Source organism: Anabrus simplex, chromosome 1 (genome assembly GCF_040414725.1).
Source record: "Anabrus simplex isolate iqAnaSimp1 chromosome 1, ASM4041472v1, whole genome shotgun sequence".
NCBI classification, from domain to species: domain Eukaryota; kingdom Metazoa; phylum Arthropoda; class Insecta; order Orthoptera; family Tettigoniidae; genus Anabrus; species Anabrus simplex.
In genome coordinates this window covers 81,056,389-81,080,946 of record NC_090265.1, presented here as the reverse complement: position 1 = coordinate 81,080,946, position 24,558 = coordinate 81,056,389, and the positions used below count along the sequence as shown (strand labels likewise).

Sequence of the window (24,558 nt, the reverse complement as noted above, 5' to 3'; positions counted from 1 at the left end):
ATATAAAATAAAATATTGTCCCTTTCGCTGTTGTTTACAGATTGGTGACTTAAAGCCTGACACATCATACGTGTTTCTAGTGCGAGCAGAAAATCCTTATGGTGTGTCAGTGCCCAGCCCAGTGTCAGAAAGAGTTAAGACTCTGGGAGGAGACAGTCGAGCTGTGCCTCAGTATGAACTCGATGAGGCACGAGCTCGACTTGGCACTAAAGTGGTCCAGCTGCTTGATGTACAACCCCTCACTTCTACATCAGTCAAACTCATCTGGGATGTAAGTGATGTCTTTGATGTGTTTCAAGAATTACTTTGAGTTTATTTATCTGTTTCTAACACAACCTATATTTTCCTATTTTCTAGATCTTAAATGGAGAAGAATATGTTGAGGGGCTGTATGTTCGATTTAGAGATTTGTCTGGTGGCTCTCAGAATTACAATATGGTGACAGTTCTGAATGCAGGTGCCACAAGTTACGTGGTCAGCAACCTTAGAAAGTTTACAAAATATGAATTCTTTTTGGTACCATTCTACAAATCTGTTGAAGGACAGCCATCTAACTCTAAAACTGGACAAACCCTGGAGGATGGTAAGTAGAAAGTTTAATGAATTTGCAGAATTTCATTATCTACAGACTTTACTAAGTGTCTTAAATTGTTGCCCCACACATTCTGCAATTATTCAACTGAATTCTATCCCATTAATTCTTTCGTTATTCTTTCATTATTCTTTCATTATATAGGAATATACACTCATTAAATATATTCAGTTTTCCTCAAATAATTTTACAGTTTGACCTCTACATATACAATACCGTATCAACATTAAAGAGAAAACAGACCACACTGAACTCAATCCATCTCATTGATAAAATGTCCTTCGAATCATCATCATTTTCACCATTTTCATTTCCCCTCCTCCAGCTCTTGTCATGTTGGGATGTTGTTGGTATATCGCCACTCATTTTTAGGCTATTGTTATGATGGGGTCACCACTCCCAAAGGCATTTTAGAGCTACTGCCAGCAATTATTCAAATCGCCCCTTACATGGAATATACTCGTTAAGGAATGTTGGTCATACTGTATAAAAGAAACCTTCAGTTTTTCTGATCCTACACATTCAAATAACAGTGTGCATTACTACAAACCTACAACTATTAATCTTGTCATTTTATGCCATAGATACTTTAATTATGTTAACACCCATTTTGGATGTCTAGCCACCTCAGATTAAGTAAATTCAGCAGTTTTGGACTCAGTCACACTACATCACATGCTTCACCACATTGTATTTGATGCACTTTAACTTTTTTCTGTTGCTGTGCATGTTTCTGATTTGAGTTAAGCAATTGTTTTTATTTTGTTTGCATGCAGTTCCTTCAGCTCCTCCTGACAACATCCAAGTGGGCATGATAAATGCTACAGCAGCCTTTGTTCGATGGTCACCACCTCCTCCACAGCATCATAATGGAGTACTCCAGGGCTATAAGGTATGTTTGTTTTCAAGAACAACTGGAATGTGTACGGTATTTTTAATATTTACATTTACAATTTGCTTTATGTCGCATCGATACAGATAGGTCTTCTGGGATAGGAAAGGCCTAGGAGTAGAAAGGAAGCGGCCATGGTCATAATTAAGGTTGACATGACTGATGATATCATTATCATAACTTAAGTAACAAATTTTACTTAGTTATGCATTGTATCAATAGCCTGGTGTGAACATGGGAAACCACAGACAACCATCTTCAGCGCTGCTGACAGTGGTGTTTGAACTCACTATATACCTGATGCAAGCTCACAGCTGTGTGCCCTTAACTGCATGTCCACCTGCTTGGAATGCGTATTGTTCAAATGAAAATGATTATACAGAACGGAACTCCTTGTCCTCATCCTTTTAGTTGGTTAGATGCTTTACAAAGGAAATCATTCTTCCATCACACGACCTTTCATTTCTTTCCCTTCCTCAAACTGGGCTTACGTTTAGACTATACTTGCAGTATACCTAATCTGTATCATAAGGGATAAAGATGAAGAGTACATTCTATACACTCTGAGTAACACCAAATGGAGTATACTCATAGAACTCTCAAGTAACAAATTCTGGCAGTGATGGCCACTTCAGGAGTGGGACTGATTAAAATACTTAAAACAGAAAATGTCACGAGCTTCAGTTCGGTCGGGAGAAATGAATATGGTGGAGAAATTACCATTCACACTTTCATTACTTCTGTAGTGTTATTCCACAGAGTGAAATATCTCCTGCAATTAACAGATTTTACAAAAGCTTGCAGTTTGACATGACTGTTGATATCATTATCATAACTGAAGTAACAAATTTTGCTTAGTTATGCATTGTATCAGTTGTCTCTTGTAAAGTTAGCATTGGTACCTGAGTAAAAGTGTTAGGTTGTTGTTGATTAAATAACCTGTTAACCAAGGGCACCCATGCCCAGGGGCTCTCAGGGAAAGGCAAAAGTCTAATGTTGTCAGTTGTTTTTCTGTCAAGAAAATGATTTAAAATTCGGTATTACATGGAAGTGGGAGTACCGCACCCCACCAATAGGCAGGGGATACCGTGAGTGCCATTCATCTTCCAAAATTTTAAAAGTAGTACATACCCCCAGGTCTAGCCCCCCCCCCCCCCCCCCCCCCTACAAACTGTCATATGGGTTCCCATGCTGTAAACACTACCATTTTTGAGCCAAATTCTCCTACTACTCATAGCAAAATCATTATAAGATTACATCTGCAATGTGGTTTTTGTAACTCATGTCAATGTTTGGTCCAAAATGTTTGCTTTTGTTATTTAATTCATGTCTTGCAGTGTAGAAATATTAACATCAGTATTTACTACTATACGACATGAAATATTTACTTTTTTCCTCTGTAACTTCTCTTCCAATTAGTAATTTGTATAACCGAGTGAGATGGCTGCGCGGTTAGGGTCTCATAGCTGTGAGCTTGCATTTGGGAAATAGTGGGTTTGAATCCCACTGTTGGCAGCCCTGAAGATGGTTTTTGCTGGTTTCCCATTTCTGCACCAGGCAAATGCTTGGTCTGTACGTTACCGGTAATTAAAGCTGCAGCTACTACCTTCCCAGTCCTAGCTCTTTCCTAGCCTTCCATCATCAAAAACCTTCAATGTGTTAGTGCGATGTTAAACAAGGGGAAAAAGCCCACACACAAGAAAACAAAATAAAACTAGTTGGGCCCTATATAAAATTCAATTATGTCTAAAATCTATAATGAGTTATTTTAAAATACTTCCTATTTTGCTTTTCACAGTAGCTTGTTGGGGATAAATATTTTAATACAGTTGTATTTTCTATAGATCCAGGTTGAAGGTAATGGTAGTAAGATCCTAGCCCAGCTGACTTTGAATGCTACTACTACTTCAGTCCTGTTGAACAATCTCACAACAGGTGGTTCGTACAATGCCCGTGTGGTTTCCTTCACCCGTATGGGGCTAGGAACGTTCTCTGCTCCAGTACCACTTATAATGGACCCCTCTCTACTGCACCAATATCCTCACAGGTAAGGTGACATTTCATCATGCGAAAAAATGTTCATACACTTACCGCAATCAAATCCCTAACTAAAAACTCTCAATACAGTTTGAATGAAAGCTACCTGAATGGAAATGTTGTACAGTTTTAGCCCTGATTTTACTTATTATTAACTGTATGTATATATATATATATATATATATATATATATTTTAGATAGTCAGCCCGAAGGTTGGCTTGATCCTCAATAGCTCTGACATCAGCTATCATAAATGTCTTAGGCATCACTGAAGAGACATTCTGGGGAAATGAGGAGTGAGGTAGTTTCCTGCTGCTTTCCTCACTGAGCCAGAAGTTGCTATTACATCCGTGTCTGCAAAGCCCACTGAATTGCACGCACACACCAACCAACCCTATGAGTGACATTTTCACACCTTTCATAACAGGGGCTGTCTGCATAAGGAATGGCATTATTCGCTTTGCTCATACAGCAGTCACTTTTGTATCATCAAAGCCAATCATGAGATTAAAATAGGCCAATGAAAGTAAGAAATTTGATTTACCGCATGAAAAAAGACAAAGTGCACTGTAAACACTAGGTCGTGCCAGCAAATATGTTCCTGCCGAACTGAGTGGCTCAGACGTTTGAGGCGCTGGCCTTCTGAACCCAGCTTGGCAGGTTTGATCCTGGCTCAGTCAAGTGGTATTTGAAGGTGCTGAAATAGGTCAGCCTCGTGTTGGTAGATTTATTGGCACATAAAAGATCTTCTGCAGGACTAAATTCTGGCACCTCTGCATCTCTGAAAACTGTAAAAGTGATTAATGGGATGTGAAGCCAATAACATTATTATTAAGTATGCTACCTCAAACCATTAATGCAAACAGGAGATACAGAAGTACATTTCTGATGAAATTTTAAAAAAATAATTGAAATTCCTACCTAATTATAAACAATATTATTTCTTCAATATTTAAAGGACAGAGCCCCTGCAATAGGTATGTTTCAGATTAAACAGAGAATGAGGTGGATATAAGAGGAATCTCAAGAATATTATTTCATATGAACATTTGCACAACTGAAAAAAAAAACTTATCAATAATATTTTTCAAGAAAATTCAAGAAGACAAGGAAGGCCATTTAATGATAACATGACTTTTATAGTTTTTCATATATTTTACTATTGGGTTCTTACTTAATTTATGTTCATTCATAGGAACTGGCTCACTAGCTTCCTACAGCGTATTAACTTCTTTGATATGATATTCTTCTTGAAGTGCATAGGTGGTAAATGTGTGTGTAATCTGTTGATCCCCTAATCTTCTCAGGGCACATCACAGTGAAGGTGATGACCATAATGTGGTGCGTGAAACTTGGTTCCTGGTGCTCATGGGAAGTATGGTATTGGTATTGGTTCTTGGATTCATTGGTATGGTTTACTTAAAACGAAGGCAGGCCATGAAAAAGGAACTAGGACATTTAACAGGTAAGAAGTATAACACTTAAAACAAATAATATTTTTGTGAATTAATTCAAGGTGTATAGGCTTCAGTAATGATTTTTAATTTCTTGTCTTATTTTACGTCTGTTGCTATATTCGGTTGGGAATGATTGTGACAAAGTAGATAAGCTTTTACTTCATTTTGTTAGAAATTAATGATAATGACGAGGCATATTAGAATTGTTTCGTATCCCTTGGTAAGCAATATTACTACAGTGTTTATAAAAGAGCGTAATGGGCTAGGGTAGTCAGCTGCATGAACCGTTCTGAGCTCCTCCACTAATAGCTAATGGAAAAATTCATGAGGGCACTTAAAGTAGAGAAGCAAAATTATGAGGCTGGTTTGAAATAATCTTTCTTGTATTATATTATTGCTGAGCTGAGTGGCTTAGATGGTTGAGGTGCTGGCCTTCTGACCCCAACTTGTCATGTTCAATCTTGGCTCAGTTCGGTGGTACTTGAAGGTGCTCAAATACATCAACCTGGTGTTTGGTAGATTTACTGGCACATAGAAGAACTCCTGCGGATCTAAATTCTACCACCTCAACATCTCCGAAAACCATAAAAGTAGTTAGCGGGATGTAGAGCCAATAACACTAATTTGTATTATATTATTGCTGCAAACATATTCATGGGTTGTTGTTGTTATTATTATTATTATTATTATTATTATTATTATTATTATTATTATTATTATTATTATTATTATTATTATTATTATTATTGTTGCTGTAATTAAATTATTCTCATCCTAAGAATATTTTGGTGTACGTATTCATAAACAGTATGATGAGTTTTCATTTGATTAGGGTCCTAAATAAAATCTGTTATTGTCTCATGACTTCCTTTGAACACATGCATCAAACAACTGAATTTAATTTAGACTTTAATAATTCATTTCATGAGGTAAAAATGTTGACATAAGCCTAATGAGATTTCGTACTGGCCAAAGTTTCTCTTACCAGTCGGAATAATAAGTTACCGGTATACTATGCAGTCCATCCAGAAATTAAGTTTCCCTATTTCTTTTCTTGTAAAGTAAACATATTTAGCTGGGAAATACGAGTATGTGCAACAGATCTATGGCATAGCAATCATATACCGGCCAGACAAGTGTCCTGCCTGGTGTCACTAGCACAGCAGTGGCGGCTTGAATTGGCAGCTCCTGTTCTCTCTCTCGCCACCTGCGAGGTTCGGTGCGCGATAAAGTTTCTATGGAAATAGCGATGGACCATTCAAACAGTATGTATGGATTGCTCAGTGCAGGTTTTGTGCTGATCCCTGGCAATGCTCGCCCACATACGGCTTGGCTGTCAACAACTGTTCTGCAGGAGTTTGGTTGGTAGGTGTTTGATCATCTACTGTACAGTCCTGATCTTGCTCCCAGTGATTTTCATCTTTTCTTGCACCTCAAGAAATTCATATCCTTCTGTAAGCATTTTCACAAGGAAGAAGAACTGAAGATGAATGTCACATGCGGATCCATTCCCAAGTGACAGACTTGTATCACAATGGCATACAAAAGATGATCCCATGATATGACAAGTGTCTCAATTTTGGTGGTGATAATGTCGAAAAATAGCTCCAACATTGCCGTAACGGGTGCCAGTAAGGTTTATCATGTAACTGCATTGTCTTTCTTTGAAAAGAGGTATTAGGGAAACTTAATTAGTGAATGGTCCTCGTATTCATTGTATGGATGACATAATCTATATTTGATGTTCTTGGTGGTAGAATGAAAGCTTCTTAAATGTTCTTCATTCTTCTCTCCATTTTCAGTCCAATTTTTCTCTGTCTAGTCGTTACTATGATTGGTACTATCCCCACTATACCAATATTATCACCATTATGGTATTCATCTTCTCCTTGAAGCGTCTTACAAACAGTCTGAAAAAAAATCTCATTTAGTAACAAATTGTTTGAGAAAACAATAATAGAGCATGATCTGTATCTTTCTTGCAATAACTTGAGTGTCTTTCTATTATTACAGTCCCAGTTGTAAATGCTAATGACATATCACAAATGAATCTGATGAATGGCAAGGAGACATTGTGGATAGATCGTGGCTGGCGACCAGCTGATTGTGCTGACAAGGATTCCAGTCTATTGGAGACAAAGCTACTAAACAATCATAGCATGAACCATGAGTTGAGTTCAAATACGACTGATTATGCTGAAGTTGACACGCAAAACCTCACTACTTTTTATAACTGCCGGAAGGAGCCAGATATTCCTGCACCTTATGCCACAACAACACTCATAAACTCAATTCCAAGAAGAGATAACGTGGTACGTTGACAACTTTCCTATTACTATATCCTAAGTTTGGGTCTTCAATCTTGTTTATGTTTTTAAAATTATTTATTAATACACTGACTGGAAAACTTAATGGATCACTTGAATTTTTAAAGGAAAAATCATGTTAAATTGTGAAAAAATTGTTTTAATATTTACATTGATTATTTTCAAACAAATTGTTTAAGGGTAGCAATAACAGGCATAAAACATTGGAAAATTTTCTCATGAAAATAATCAAAGAAAATGGCAAATGCTTCACAATTTAATAGCCTTTTTCATTTGAAAATTCAAGTTTGCTGGTCAGTGTAGTAAACATGTTAACAGTTACAAAAGTACTGTGTTTGAGGAATAGTATTTCATTATCATATCCTAGGTAGAAGAGATATGAAAATCTTGGGTGCTCTTAGGATGCCTACATCAGTCCTCATAAATGTAAGAAATCATGTCCCTTGTAACAGTTGAGTGCCTATTCCAAGGAGTAACATTCTAACAACAGCAAGATTTGGAATACAGCTCTGTTGGAATGGATTCAGCTGTTACACTATAGTGTCAAATTGAACATTGTATTGATAAATAGAAGGGAAATTATATCTAATAATGATCTGTGTTGGGAAAAAGTAATGGGAATGAATTACAGTTACCTGATAAATATTTTATTCAATTAAAATTACCATTAAAATTACAATTACCAGTACCGGTACATCACAGATTGCTGGTCTTAAGGAAATCACAGACATCATTTTTTTTTTTTTTTTGCATAGGGCTGGAATAAAAACAAAGTTTGTAGAGAAAATTATTTTACCTCATTTTTCTTTCAGCACAGAGACGTTAAGAGGCTTTCATCACAAAGTCAAACTAAGCCTATCTTGGAACTCTCAGTGATTTCTTTCCCATAATTTTTATGTCAGTCAGTGATTTCCAGCATTTCAAATATGGAAATATGCCATTTAATTTACAAAATAATTGGTTCTTAAAACTCATTACCGACGAGCCAAAGTACATTTTCTGGAAAGACGGTGTAAGGGGCACTTGAGGGAATACCTGAGTTTAGTTTTAGAAACATTCACAGGAGTGATGGATATTGTCTGACAAGTTTAATGACTTTGGGAGTACTACAGAGGTAAGAAAGTAGCCTACCTCTTCCAGCAATGGTTCTGCTGTAGTAAAACTGAAAGTAACTTCCTCAGTTTTATATTTTGTAAAATGTCTGGTCATGGTAATTAACAGAGTCTAGGATTATTAATAAAATTATGTGTATACAGAGTGACCCAAAAGTCCGTTAACATTTGACGAGGCAATACTTCACGAAACATTACTGGTAGAGAGGTAATAGTTGAGACACATGATTGGCATGACATGGGGTTTCATTGACACCAAAATAAAATACAAAAAAGACCAACATATGGCGCTGGACAGGAACATGTCAGGTGCAATTGGCCACACATGCTTGACATGACATGGAGTTCTATTGACATCAACAACGAGTGCACAAACTGGCCAACAGATGGCGCTGGACAGGAACATGTCAGTAATGCCGCATGAGACCCGTGTACGGCATAACAAGGAGCTATCGTGAGAGAGGGTGTCAGATTCGCCTGCAATCGCGGCATGTCATGCTTGGCCTCCCTGGTCCTCTGACCTTAATCCGTGTGATTATTGATTGTGGGGTCATGAAGTCGCAAGTCTACTGCAATCGTCCGACCTCATTAGGGATGCTAAGAGACAACATCTGATGGCAATTTCTCACCATACCTACAGATATACTTTTTACAACATTGTCCCTGGACTACAGGTATTGTTGATGAATGATGGCTGACATGTTGAGCATGTGTTATAAAGAACATCGTCTTTGCTAAACCTCGATTCTTATGTTAACTATTACTTGTGTGTCTTAAGAAGCTGGTCATTTTGTATACTTTATTTTGGTGACAAAAATAACCCATGTCATGCCAATCATGTGTGTCAATTATTACCTCTCTACCTCCAATATTCTGTGAAGTATTGACTCGTAAAATGTTAATGGACTTTTGGTTCACCCTGTATATAAGTTACATTCTCATCTTTCACCTAGAGTAGAAGGAGGGATTACTTCAAAGGTGGTCAATGGCAGTAATTTTTACCTACTATATTACATGAGGCAAAGTTCCTACAGGACATACAGTTACAAATAGAATCATTTTCAGGATATACACATATGCATAACCTAGTGTCATCTGGAATCACAAAAATGTTCTATTATTTTTATATCCTCCAATATCTTGAGCTGTTAATATTTGTCTCTTTCATATAGTGAAAAACAACTCCACTGAAGAATTTGAATTCTTGATGCAGATGTGTCCTAAATGTTTTGTTTTGCTTAGTTTACTTATAAAATATTTATCACTTATACCATGTACTGGGATGTGATGACTGTAGTAAATTTGAGTTGTGTATTTATGCATATTTCAGGAGAGTAACCACTTATTTGTACCAATCATGATGGGAGGTGCAGGAGAAGCCAAAACATCCAGTTCAAATGATTCTTGTGTAAAACCTGATTTATCTAGTCTTGATACTAATCCAGAAATTGGAAAGAAATCAAATAGTCCAACCTCAGAAATTGGGAACTTGTATATAGGTAAGTAGTGTAATATTTCTTTACATATTTTATGATTTTATTTCTACTCCATCTTTATACTTTTAAGCATTAGCTTCCATACTTGATTTTATTCAGAAACATTCCAATAATCAATAATGAAAGAATGGTATTTTTGTCAAAACCAGTAATAACCCCCCAAAGTTTATGACTGTGTATGTAGATGCATTTTAACCCTTTCTCTTTGGTCTGCTCTAAGGCACTTTGCTTGATTTTATATTATTAACCTCTCCTCCTTTCACTCACTTTGTAGATGATAATGGTGTTCAGATGTGGAGGCTACCTCAACATCAGGCCATGGCTGTACGGGCAAAATTTCCTACTCCACCAGCCACGAGTACCAATAGTGATCAAAGTCAACAGCAGTTACCTAACTGGTCAGAATTTTTACCTCCACCTCCAGAACATCCACCACCTTCGGGTTCTGGAGACAACAGGCTCATGGTTCAGGTATTTCATATCACTTATTATAAGAATGCAGGGAAGAATGTTTATTATTACTATCTTAGGAACAGATATTAGCAAAAGTATTAACAGAAGGAAAATGTTTTATATTAATCTTGAAGACTTCTTTTAAACATTTTTTTTTACAACAAATTGTCTTGACTTCCTCATTTCAGATGCCTAACTCAAATGTCACTGGTTCAAACAGAGGAGTATCCCCAATCTTCCATGGTCATCAACAAGGTTTCAACGCAGATAGTCCTTTACTTGGCAAACGGAGTAATTGTTCAAGAGAGGGCACTCCATCTGCTCATCTTGCTCATTCAGTTGAAGGAACCAGTGGTAAATATACCTTTCATGTTGATATATGTGGCTTGAAAAAATTGAGGAAATGGTGGAAGTAAGCCTAGTGGCTGTTGTACCACCTTGCTAATTGGTAATCCCTTCAAGAACAATGATTTTCATTATCGCTGCAAGCTGCACCTGGAATTCCCTACCTGCTTAAATTAGGAGCATGTCAAAGGTATTACACTTTAAGAAGCAATGCAGGAAATAGTTCAAAAGTACAAAGCTTGCAGTGAAATAGATGTGTTTAACAATGAAGCAGTAAATTAATATCAAATAGTATTTAAGCCTACTTTATACTGTATAGGTACTAAGTTAAAATCAATTAGTTATAATATCACTAGAATTAAAAGAACTTAGTTTTAAATTTAATTGGAAGCAAATTAATTTACCATATTTCAAATGCAAGTGATCTACGGCAATACAAAATGCTGAAATCAGCCACCATTATGCTGTCACCAGCGCATAAAACCGCCACCATGAAGAACTGTACAACATGCTGGACATGTCAGAGACTGCCTTGCAAAATCTCACCATCAAGGCCAATGAGTGTATTGGACACATCCTGCAGATTAGAGTTTAACAAACAGAGAGCCAAAAGCGATATTACACAAGTATAGAGACTACTTCAAAGTAATGTGCAATGAAGAGTTTCCCCACCCACCTATACTAAGCAGCTGGACTTGTTCCACCCTTTGCAGTAAAAAGAGTTATCAGAAGCTGTGAGTAGGATGAAGAATGGCAAAGCATCAGGGCTAGATGACATACCATCTGAAACTTGGAAGATTCTTGGACGAGGAGGAGTTGAAATCCTTGTGGCGCTCTTCAGTATTGTCATTGATGAGAGCTGCTTATCTGGCAGACCTGTACCACGATCCCCATTTGGAAGGATAAAGGGGACATCACCGAATATTCCAACTATCGCCCAATCCTCCTGCTCTGCCAAAGAATGAAAAACTTTGAGCATCTTCTTGACAAATAAGTGTGGTTTTGTTAAGGGATATCACAACAGATATGATTCCTGCAGCCCGTCTGCTTGTGCACAGGAAAAAAGAACTATCCCCAGGATCTAGAAAAGGCATTCGATAGGTAGTGCTTGAACTCATCTGGGAAAGCACTTCATAACCATGGTACTCCAGAAGCCTAAGCGTGATGTATTCAGATCCTCTACCCATGTTACACAAGTGGGAACTTCACCTCCTTTTCCAATCACATTTGGAGTCCACAAAGGATCTGTGCTCTCACCTGTTCTGTTCATCCTATGTATAAATACAGAAACAGCTAATTTCCAGGAACCTCACACGAGGAAAATCTTATTTGCTGATGAGTGTTTCTTCTCTATCAAAACCTTCATAATACAGAGAGCCAGACTGTGAGCTGGAATGGTTGTTGAAATATGAATGTCCTCCAACCGAACACCAAGAAAACAGAATATTTGCAATGTGGCACACAGACCGATGGTACCATCAACATAGAGGGCCATAACTTTGGAAAAGCTACAATTTAAATATCATACCTCATTTCACTTATGACTTTGGATGGATAGATGCTTATGGGCGCTTGAGTAAGAATTAACACTGCATGGCTAAAGTGGCATCGAATCACCAGAGTGCTGTGCGATAAGGGAAGTTTACAAGACCATGATTCACCCAGTGGCTCTTTATGGCTTAGAATGCTGGCTGGCCACAATGAAACATGAGCAAGCTCTCCATGTAAGAAAGCAAATGGGAGTGGTAGCAATTAAGGTCAAAATGCGAGAAACCATGGCTCAGGTGGTATGGGCATATCACTAGAAGCGACAAAAATTATATTTGAAAAATAGTTTTCCATTATGACCTATGAGGAAATCAACCCCACTCAAAGAAAGCATTTGCCTGGTGTTAAAATGGGAAACCACAGTAAACCATCTTCAGGGCTGCTGACAGTGGGGTTCGAACCCGCTATCTCCTGAATGCAAGCTAACAGCTGTGCGCCCCTTACCGCATGGCCAGCTCACCCGGTTTTCTCTATTTAGATGGCCTGATGAATGTGAGACTTTATGCAATCATAGCAATTCTATGTTTGACAGTGATAGTTACAATAGAATTAGATGGAGGCATAAAACCTCCAAGAGGGCTTTCTCCTCTTTGTATTTTAGTCAGAACAACTTTTTTCCAGTTTAATTTTATCCTGCCTAAATATATGAATGTAATATGAGGTTTAAAAAAGGGTTTCTTGTGGTTGTTAGGGGTGATTAAAGGATTACTAGCTCCTTTCCAAGGGAAAAAGAGTGAATTTGATGTGTGAGTAGATATAGGTCCGCCTCCGTGGTGTAGTGGTTAGCGTGATTAGCTGCCACCCCCGGAGGTCCGGGTTCGATTCCCGGCTCTGCCACGAAATTTGAAAAGTGGTACGAGGGCTGGAACGGGGTTCACTCAGCCTCGGGAGGTCAACTGAGTAGAGGTGGGTTCGATTCCCACCTCAGCCATCCTGGAAGTGGTTTTCCGTGGTTTCCCACTTCTCCTCCAGGCGAATGCCGGGATGGTACCTCACTTAAGGCCACGGCCGCTTCCTTCCCTCTTCCTTGCCTATCCCTTCCAATCTTCCCATCCCTCCACAAGGCCCCTGTTCAGCATAGCAGGTGAGGCCGCCTGGGCGAGGTACTGGTCATACTCCCCAGTTGTATCCCCCGACCAAGAGTCTGAAGCTCCAGGGCACTGCCCTTGAGGCGGTAGAGGTGGGATCCCTCGCTAAGTCCGAGGGAAAAACCGAACCTGGAGGGTAAACAGATGATGATGATGATGATGATGAGTAGATATAGAAGAAACATACTTGAATTTAATATTATTTATTCCTTGGTGAAACTCTTATTATAGCTTGTTGTTTAATTTTGATGTCTTTTTATTGCAATAAAAAACAAACAATTTGTTTATAGGTACCAATGCAGTAAATGGTCCTCCTCTTCCACCAGTCAGAGGAGACAGCAATAGTGGTCTGTACAACAACACGGGAATGTGTACCAACAATGGGGCAAGATATGCACTGCTACCACCACAACAGCATCCTCCAGCAGTAAGTGCATTGCAATCTAATGTCACTTTCAATTTGTTTAGCTCTAGGACAAAAAATAAGAAACCATCACAACATTGCAGTTGTAAATGAAAGGACATAAGTACTTCCTTGCCATGTAATGACTGGGGTCATTTTTAAAGCCTGAGTTCTCCAAATAGTTCAGCTTTCAACCAAGAATCATACCGCATGGTACAACAGCCATAGCCTACCAAGTGACCGCTGCTCAGTCAGAAGGCCTGCAAATTATGAGGTTTTGTGTGGTCAGCACAACAAACACTCTCAGCCATTATTCTTGGCTTCCTAGACTAGGGCTGCCATCCCACCGTCAGATTTCTCCTCAATTGTAATCATGTAGGCTGAGTAGACCTCGAACCAGCCCTCCAGTCCAGGTAGAAACCCCTGACCTGTCTGGGAATTGCACCTGAGCCTCCAGGTTAGAGGCAGGCACGCTACCCCTACACCGCAGCGCCGGCAGTTTAGCTTTCCAGTATGCTGATTTACAGGGGTGGGTAAACTGTCAATACCAAGAATTATTATTGAGTAAATTATACATTAAAAAATGATAAACGTATGGCCTTGGCTACCATGTGCAGGAATTATTATTTGGCAGCATCAAGGCTGCCTATGCATCAATTTTGAAGTTCAGTTATACTCTACCAGATTGTGGAGTAAAGCAGAACTCTCATGGGCAATCTCTGGCTAAGACTTACTTAATTTTGTTGGGTAAACACCAAATATATTTCAAGAGATCTTCCACATGTTGAGGTCATATGGTGTGGAATGTCAAATGAAAATTTTCCTGACATTCAAAAATCATCTGTCGAGTTTGAACCCAGGACCTTGCGATCTGGAGGACAACAATCTACCAGTGATCCACAGAAGGAGCTAATTATACATTAACATATCCCAGTAGCTTACCACATGTAAGTTTAATTTACACCAGCCTCAACCATTCTTCACAGCCACATTTAGCAGTTCATTTGCACTGTTGTAAAACTTGTTGGCTGAATGGTCAGCGTACTGGTCTTCGGTTCAGAGGGTCCCAGGTTCGACTCCCGGCCAGGTCGGGGATTTTAATCTTCACTGGTTAATTCCAGTGGCTCGGGAGCTGGGTGTTTGTGCTGTCCCCAACATCCCTGCAACTCACACACCACACATAACACTATCCTCCACCACAATAACACACAGTTACCTACACATGGCAGATGCTGCCCACCCTCATCGGAGGGTCTGCCTGACAAGGGTTGCACTCGGCTAGAAATAGCCACACGAAATTAAATTTGCACTGTTGTTGGTATTCAAACATAAAAGGGAACTGTGTGTGTTGGTGAAAGAAGGCACATTTAGAACATTTATTATTTTATTTTTATTTCCATCATTAGATCATTCAAGCTATTGATCAATACCATAGAAATAGCTTTATAGGATAGTTTCTCCCATAATGGCTATTATTCCTTGGTAAATGATATGAAAATGTAACAACCCTTGGGATGCAAACTCAAATTTTCTACCCTCTTGATAAATGTATTAACTTATTCATTTTTTTTTTTTTTTGCTATTGGCTTTACGTTGCACCGACACAGATAGGTCTTATGGCGATGATGGGTCAGGAAAGGACTAGAAGTGGGAAGGAAGCGGTTGTGGCCTTAGTTAAGGTACAGCCCCAGCATTTGCCTGGTGTGAAAATGGGAAACCACAGAAAACCATCTTCAGGGCTGCCGACAGTGGGGTTTGAACCCACTATCTCCCAAATACTGGATACTGGCTGCACTTAAGCAACTGCAGCTATTGAGCTCGGTTTAACTTATTCTTTCAGGACGTATAAAGAGACTGAGAATTCTACTGAACAAAACCAAACCAAACCAAACCAAACCCCATAGCACTACAGCCCTTGAAGGGCCTTGGCCTACCAAGCGACCGCTGCTCAGCCCGAATGCCTGCAGATTACGAGGTGTCGTGTGGGCAGCATGGCAAATCCTCTCGGCCGTTATTCTTGGCTTTCTAGACTGGGGCCGCTATCTCACCGTCAGATGGCTCCTCAATTCTAATCACATAGGCTGAGTGGATCTCGAACCAGCCCTCAGGTCCAGGTAAAAATCCCTGGCCTGGCCAGGAATCGAACTCGGGGCCTCCAAGTAAGAGGGGCTGGCTTCTACTGAACAAGGAATTACTAATTTTCTGAAACACGCAAGTGCTTAAGAGCAAATCACCGAGGTTCTACATCTTAACAGCTACGATGTGTGAAAGTAACACAGGTTATTTGGTATATATATATAAACAAATATTTCTATGTCTGGGTCCATGGCTGAATGGTTAGCATGCTGGCCTTTGACTTGATTCCCAGTCGGGTCGGATACTTTATCTTTAAATGGTTAATTCCCTTGGCTCGGGGACTGGGTGTTTGTTCTGTCCCCAATATCCCTGCAATTTACACACACCACACACAACACTATCATCCACCCCAATAACACGCAGTTACCTATACATAGCAGATGCCGCCCACCCTCATCGGAGGGTCTGCCTTATAAGAGCTGCACCCGGCTAGAAATAGCTGCACGAATTATTATAACATTTCTATATTAAAAAATATTTTTAAAATTGTATTCCCTAAATCTTGTAAAATATAATTCTCATCTAGACACTGCCAGTTATATTATCTTCTTTTATACTCTTATCTCTTTACAGGTTCCAAATTTCCCCTTGGGATTCAGTTCAGCTGGAGATGGCAGTTGCCATAGTAACCAGTCAAACCCATATCTTGTTGGTCACCATCATCACTACCAACAGGGTGGTCAAAAGTCTCCCAATGAGGATGAAGCTATTTATGAAAGTGGATCATTAATGTATGGAGGAGCAGCAGGCCACTTTTGTAATCCAGGCAGAGAATTTCATCAGCACACGGGAGGTATGCGATCTTTCTAGAACTCATGATAAGTATTTTCTGCTGTTATCTATCCTCTGGGAGCGGAAAGGAACTGGCCACCCTACTGCACGTAAACTCCGGCTCAGGAAAAACCTCTGTGGAGGTTCGGACCTGCCTTCGGGCAGAATAACCCTTACCTATCTATCCTCTCTAATGATTGCATCTTCTATATTATTTCTTAACCTTTTTGGTTTGTTGTTTTACTGGGATGAATGCAGTAAAAGTGCAAATGGTGGGGTTGTACATTAATTAAGGCCACAAGCTTCCAAATCCTAGCCCTTTTCCAGCCTTATATCACCAAAAACCTTTGATGTATAAGTGCAGCATTAAAGCACTAGAAATATAAATAATTAAAAAAATAAATTTAAAACTTGTAAATTTCCCAGGTGACTTTTACGTCTTTATTATGTTTAACTCTTAAAAGTTTGTACACCCTGCTATGCTCAGGTGATTCCGACAAGAAAGGGCTGTGCTTACTGCACAGAAGTCTGAACAGGGTCTGTGACATTCCATGAATAATACAATGATGAGCACATCCCTGTCTGCATTTCTATAGACGTCACTTTAAACATGGTTTGGGGTAAACTAAATCTACTGCATTGTTCATTGTTTGTGGTGAATTTGTGATCCCGTTGTTTAGTTGAATTTTAGTCTGAGTGAAATTTCACTTTGTGTAGAACATGTAGGACACATTTACTGTAAGTTATTGCTATGTACACTACCTTAGTAGAATCTGTAATCCTTAAATTAGTAAATACTTGGAGGATTTTTTTTTTCCTTTTGTGTTGAATATCTCTGAAATAAGGCAATTTCAGAAAAAAATGGGTATAATATTTCAGTGTTATTTTTACCTCTACATTATACCCAAAAAATTCCTACAGTCACTTTTGACTCACTCTTTATTTGAAGCTTTCACATTTGCCTTGAGATGAATGTTCTGAAAAGAAATGTAATACCCACAATACTCCATAGGAATGCAGTAAGAAATATGATGTTTAGAAATAGATTGTGATGTTGAAAACATAACTCACCACTCTGTTTTATAGCTGAGTATCGATTGTGGTATAAGCTGATGTTACAGTTAGATGCTACTCCGTGTTTATACTATCTTGTCTCACTAGTATCGTTTGAATGTAATACCTGATGGATGACTGTGCTGTAGAAATATATAGCAAGCTTGGTCAGCTGAAAAATTTGACCACTTATTTTCAGTCAATCAATCAATCAATCAATCAATCAATCAATCTCCACTGATCTTAATTGAGGGCAGTTGCTCACGTGGCATATTCCCTATGAATTAAGTACCTAGTCTTCTCTTAATTAGGTATTTTAAATGAATATGGAAATTTATCGAACACCTTCCTTGGTAAATTATTCCAATCCCAAATTCCTCTTCCTATAAATGTATATATATACACCAATGTTTCCTCTTGAATTCCAAGTTTATCTTCACATTCTAATCTTTCCTACTTTTAAAAACACTCAGATTATTCATCTACTAATGTCATTCCAAACCATTTCTCCATTGAAGGCTTGGAATGTACCGCTTAGTCGAACAGCTTGTCTTCTTTTTTCCAACTTTGCAAAATTTTTATAATGCTCCTCTTTTGTCACAAACCACCCAAAACAAATCTCTCTGCTTTTCTTTTGGAATTTTTCTGGTTTTGGAATCAAGTAATCCTGATGAGGATCCCATATGCTGTAACCATACTCTAATTGTGTTCTTACCAGAGACTTATATGCCCCCTGCTGTAACCCTGAAACACCCTCATAACCTCATAACCATATGATGAGATGTGTAAAATTTATTTACATTCCCGTTTATGTGATTACCCCAAAGAAAATATTTCCTTGTATTACCAACACATAGACATAGTGTGCCATGTTTACAAACACTCATTGTTACCTGTTCCATTATGTACATTTTAAAACAATAATTCTTTTATTTAACTTGAAAGAATGTTTCCTGAGTAAGAATTTTGATAATATGTGTTGAGCTTAAAAAATGAAAAATATTCCTTACCTTACAAATAATTTTACCTCTATATGTACAGGTAACATATCACATCAGTGTGTGCCTTGTGATTCGGATATGGAAGGAACTGCAGATTACAGTGACTGCGATCGATGGCGCAGTCCAGGAGGTGAGGGCTCGACAACAGCAGGCTCTTGGGATGAGGATCGGGGGAGTTGCAGCAGTGGAGGGGCCAGTGACACATGTTGTTCTTGTAGTGAATCGAGTTGCCTATATGCAGAAGCAGCTGAATTGGCACAACATGCTGGAAATGTGCCCTTGCAGGTATGAAGATTTCTTTCCAGTATTCAAATTTTTCTTTGGGACTGGAAGGTCTTGGTTTCTTACTGTGTTAATTTTGAGTGGTGCTATTTGTAACTATGATTATGTACTGTGTACAGTTATTCTAATTGTGATTTTCTCTCATATTTTACTCCCCATTTACTATGAAAAAGAATTATTTCACATTCCTAGGTATCCTTCTGTATCTCACACCATACACGTTACAGTACGACAAAACAAATAATTTTGTAGGTTCATAACATATGAAATTAATACTTGTGTGTGTGGTAGATTTATTCATTTAAAATAGAACACACATACTTGCTTAATTGTGCCGGCTGACGAAGCTTGTCACACTCCTTTGGGGCAATGATTAATGAATGACAGATGAAATGAAGTGATTTTGGAGAGTGTTACTGGAATGAAATATGACAGGGAAAACTAGAGTACCCAGAGAAAAACCTGTCCCGCCTCTGCTTTGTCGAACACAAATCTCACATGGAGTGACTGGGATTTAAACCCCGTAACCCAGCGATGGGAGGCTGGCACACTGCTGCCTGAGCCATGGAGGCTTTTTGATATATCAAGTAAAATATAAAATATGTATGGAAAGAGCAATTTTCTTAGAGAGGGAGAGATTCTCTTTCTGACAATCATTTTCCATGATATGCTTTGATTTATTTATTTATTTATTTATTTATTTATTTATTTATTTATTTATTTATTTAATTATTTATTTATTTATTTATTTATTTATTTATTTGTATATTCATAAAGTGACAAAATTAGGACTCTTGGCCTGCTCTTATACTTAACAGCATACAATTTTTGAGATTTTTTTACTGCATTGAATTTAAATATTTTAATAATTATTTATAATTAATGAAGAAATAAAACATAATTTAGATATGGACTAGACAATAACACAACACTTATAATGACAAGAAAATTATATATTAAATAGGGAGTAAACTGCAAATATCAGAATTAATAACTGAAGAATAACTAATAATACAGTATCTACTAACTATTTGAGAGTAAAAATTAACTATATCATATGTGACCCAAGGAAATGATCCAAATATGACAACTTATGATCTCTGTTGTTAGGAATCAATACATAATAATAAGTAAAAGTATGAAAATGTATATGGAATAATTTAAAATACATTTAATATACATTCATTCAAGTTGACTGCATGTACTTTTGAAGTATTCGTGGCAAGAAGCTGTTTTAAACATGCTAAATGATGAAGAGTTTTTAATATTAGCAGGAGCAGTGCATACTATTTTTCTATGCTGATAATTTCTAAGAATTATATTCTTTCAGAATAACGGAACATGTTCTCATGCTCCGAATGGAAACACCCGTCATCACAATCGCCGTCGATATCAACGTCAAAACCAACCTGTCAACGGCAATGGGCGTCCAATATCTCCCTCATACAGTACAGATTCTAATTATAGCTGTGCCCGTCCACCACCTCACCTGTTACCAAGCAGAGTGCAGCACCAGAGTAGTGCAAGTGCCAACTCATCTCTTGGAGAAGGAAGTCCATATACAAGTCAGAGCGTCACACCTCAGCATTCTAGAAAAGGTAAATTTATATTCCAGACAACATCTAGATATTAATAAAATATTTCCCTTCCTTAATAATACACCCACTATAAACAAGCTATAGTTTATCATAATGTTTCAGAAATTATGTTGAATTTAAGCATCATCATCGTCATTTCCCTTTATCCAGCTGTAGCCGGGTAGGGGCAAATATGGTTCCTCTTCACTTTCTTTGGTCCTTCCACCACTCCTCCTCCAACACTGTGTCCCAGCCTAGGTTTCTTTCTATAATGCGTTGAATTTAATCAAGTCTTTTAAAGCTAGTACAAGAAGAAACAGAATTACAAAATGTTAAAAATATGGTAAATACTGGTTAACCCTAACAGAGTATAACGTTGGCAGAAAGAGAGACTTTTATGAAGAATAAGCTTAGGCCTAGTTTAAACGGGCTGCCTGGCCGAGGCAGTAAAGGCGTGCTCTATTCACCCGGAGGGCATGGGTTCGATTCCCCATCAGAAATTGGAAAAATTTAAGAAACAAGGTTTCCAGTTCCAGAGGTGCACATTGTTCTGAGGTCCCCTCAGCCTTCACCAAAATTTCTGGGGTCAAAGGTGGCTACCCTACCAAGTGCTGAGGTGACAGATAGTGGAAGCCTTCACCTTCCATCCCTCCAAGAACCTTTACGGCCTATACGAAGATGGCTTTGACTTGACTACTGTAAACATATGATAGTGTTGATTTGAATTTAAAAGATAATGAGCTGAAATTGAACAGTACTTAAGAATAATTTTCTTTTGTTTGATAATGAATTTTATTGAAATATTTAAAAGTTAGCAAGTTAACAAGATACATGCAATATTTTTTTCATAGATTTCATTTTCTTGTTTCATGACTTTGATCTTATGCATTTGAATGATATGGTTCTTCTGTAATTTGTTTCTAATTAATGCAAATTCTTGTGTTCTAACAGATGATATTCCAGCCTATGCAAAACCAACCTACCCAGTGTCTCAGTCCTCTCATAGCAACACCTTGGGAAGCACCGCAGGCAGCCAGAGGTTGACCAAGCTCACCAACGTATTTTCAAATGGACCATTCCCCAATGCAGGAAATTCTACGACAAGTTCAAGTTCAGGTGATGCTAACGATCCTCGGACTTTACACGCAACCGAGCCAGTGCGATGAATATTGTTTCTTTGAAATATGGAGGAAACTGTCAAGTGCGAAACAGTTTTAACAGCAATAAAAGTGACAGTTTATACTGTAAAGAGAAATAAATGGTGCATTTGATTCTTGACATATTTTTGTCTTTCTAAGCATTAACCCATCGTACATACATGTGAATTATGTCTTTAATTTCATGCATGGAAGAAATTATTGTGATGTATGAGAACTAGGAACCTAGGTTTGTTACTTACTGTGAATATTTTGGGATTAAGAGGAGAGACAGAATATTTCAAATCTATTTGAAAATGTATGGTTATACTTTTCAACAGTCTGTGATCTGGGATGAATGGATAAATTTTATAACCTTCTTACACTGCTCGTCATTCATTGGTTTGAGTGACAGAGTGACCACATTGCTGCTAGAGTCTCTTAGGGTTCATAATCTTGCATAGGCCTAGTACAAAATACGAACCAAACACGTGAAACCAGCTTCGAAGCAGAACGATCATGAAAACAGTCATGTGTTGCATCCATTTGACTGAAGATTATTTACATGAGTTGTTAAGTACATCACGTAAGGGATTGGCAGGTTTGCATGGAGGGTCTTTAACATAGGTCAATGGTGATAGTTGACATTATTAAAATATGCATTGACCTAGAGTGATACTGTACTAAACAGAACAAGAAGTTCTGTGAATAAGTATACTGTTATGTTCTGTAGTTTTATAGAATGCAATGTTCAGTTGTTTCTCTGTTTGTTCTGAATGAAACATATACAGATTTGTCATAGGTATCTGGCATATTCATTAAAACACTTTGAACTGCTCTACATAAAGATTAAGGACAGTGTTCTTGAGCCCATAAAAAAAAAAAGACTGGCACCCTGACATCGTGACAACTATATCCACTGACTTCAACAAAAGGTGAAAGAGCTAAAGCTGGCTGTGTCAGTGACAGATCCAAGTCGGTGCTTTGTACTCAGCTGTTCATACAGGATTTAGTAGGCTGCTATTACATGCTCCTCCTGCAGAACTAGCTGAATTTTATACTAAAGATTTTTTACAATAATGATTTTTCAGTAGGGAAAGGTGCAACTGAAATCCTAACATACAGGATGATCCTGCATCAGGTATTTTTGTCAGGGATGGGGATATTTTTGCCCAGAGTGTATGTAATTAATCTCAGTAATCCTTACCCTTATCAATCATATCTTAAACTGGATGGGCTCCTGTAACAGTGGTTGTTGTGTCATTACCGTTGTAATACATTAACAGTTGTGTTGAAAATTCAGTTGCTAAAACCATGGACATGAAGCACAATGTAGCCATTAGAAATACTGTGAATATTTTCTTGTAAAAAAGGTGTAATTACTTTTTATTTATAAAGGTCTTTTCCATATTGTTATGTACTTACTGTATGATAAATATTAAATAATATCTTTTTTAAATAAAATAGCTGACTTAGTTGGTATTAAATGTTAGAGCAAAAAAAAAGTAACATTTTTACACTTTTATTCCTGAATTTTTGTGAATAATTCATTTTTATAGTAGATCAACTGTGATGGTTATGTTTTGATAAAAAGAAAGTCTGCTTTGTATATTGTGGTCAGTGACCCGCTCCTAGTCAAGATATAACTGTATCAATTTGGTTACAACCGTTTAAATAATGGCAGTAAAATATGGTTGATAGTATCATAGTCTTTCCTTTATCCATGACAAAACCTAGATTCATAACAGCTAGAAGTTTATTGCCTACTTACTCATTAATTGTCTGAGAAACCTTTGGAAATTTAATTTCCTGATATTGTACGATCCACCCCCCTGCATAAATTGGCTTCAATTGTTACAGCATCACTGAAGATGAAACATATTAAAGTCTCATTCAAAATCCTAAATCCAAAAAAATTGAACAAAATCAAAAATAAATTAGACGTAATATTTGCACCAACATATTTTCAAAAAGCAATATTATCAACATTATTACTTCATTCTCTAACTTGCAATCTGTTTTGATGCTTTTAAAAAAATATAAATTTTGATCACACTACATACAATTGACCCTGGTTAAAGATGTTACCGAAGATCTTTTCACTTTCAAGCATCACGAATAAAAATTTCAGTACAAACTTAACCCTTTGACCACCAGTCTCATACGTGGTGTCCATGTCCTATACCGCCAAGGCCTAATGAGCACCTTTTACTTTGCAGTAAATTATTCGTTATAACTTCTGTTCAATTTATGTAAACTGGATGTGCATTTCTTTTTTTGAAGGTAATGCTTCGGGCATTTTATTGATGCAAATTAATGCACCTTTATTTTAAGAAGTGATGATTGAAATAAATATTTTCTTTCTTTGAAAAAAATGTATTTCATGATCAAAAACATAAAGAACAAATATTTTTACTATAAAAACGGTGTTATTTTAGAGAGGCAGTGTTTCTTATGCCACATATAAAAAAATAGAGCTTTATGTACAATGTTACCGTTATATTATTATTATTATTATTATTATTATTATTATTATTATTATTATTATTATTATTACATTAACGTGAAATTTTCTAATCTTACATTATATGCAAATGCTGCAGTTCCTGGTTTGTTTTTTTGTAAAAAATGATTACTAATATCTATTTCACACAAACTTAATAATCAAAATTCAAATGCCTTAAAAATGTGATACACAAGAAACTACTTACTAATATTTACGCATGTTTATGACATGTTCTAGAAAATGTGCTTAGGAAGGCACAGATGGTGTACACCATCCTTACACTGTTTACAAATGTGTCTGGTCTCTTTCCATCTACCACCTTGACACTAGTACTAATCTTTCTGC

General features: G+C 37.5%; 1 protein-coding gene across 1 annotated transcript in view; it reads left to right on the top strand.

Moving 5' to 3' along the window:
• Positions 1-23,346, top strand: part of LOC136856910 (roundabout homolog 2) — a 465,398-nt gene extending 442,052 nt beyond the window's left edge. The window contains exons 9-22 of the mRNA XM_067135190.2: positions 41-271; positions 358-583; positions 1,369-1,484; positions 3,329-3,531; positions 4,830-4,987; positions 6,993-7,291; positions 9,749-9,917; positions 10,189-10,385; positions 10,556-10,721; positions 13,639-13,775; positions 16,461-16,680; positions 18,753-18,997; positions 20,325-20,592; positions 21,523-23,346. Coding sequence (XP_066991291.2) covers positions 41-271; positions 358-583; positions 1,369-1,484; positions 3,329-3,531; positions 4,830-4,987; positions 6,993-7,291; positions 9,749-9,917; positions 10,189-10,385; positions 10,556-10,721; positions 13,639-13,775; positions 16,461-16,680; positions 18,753-18,997; positions 20,325-20,592; positions 21,523-21,737 — 2,850 coding nt within the window. The 3' untranslated portion in view covers positions 21,738-23,346. The remainder of the gene's footprint in view (positions 1-40; positions 272-357; positions 584-1,368; positions 1,485-3,328; positions 3,532-4,829; positions 4,988-6,992; positions 7,292-9,748; positions 9,918-10,188; positions 10,386-10,555; positions 10,722-13,638; positions 13,776-16,460; positions 16,681-18,752; positions 18,998-20,324; positions 20,593-21,522) is intronic.
• The last annotated feature ends 1,212 nt before the right edge of the window (positions 23,347-24,558 follow it).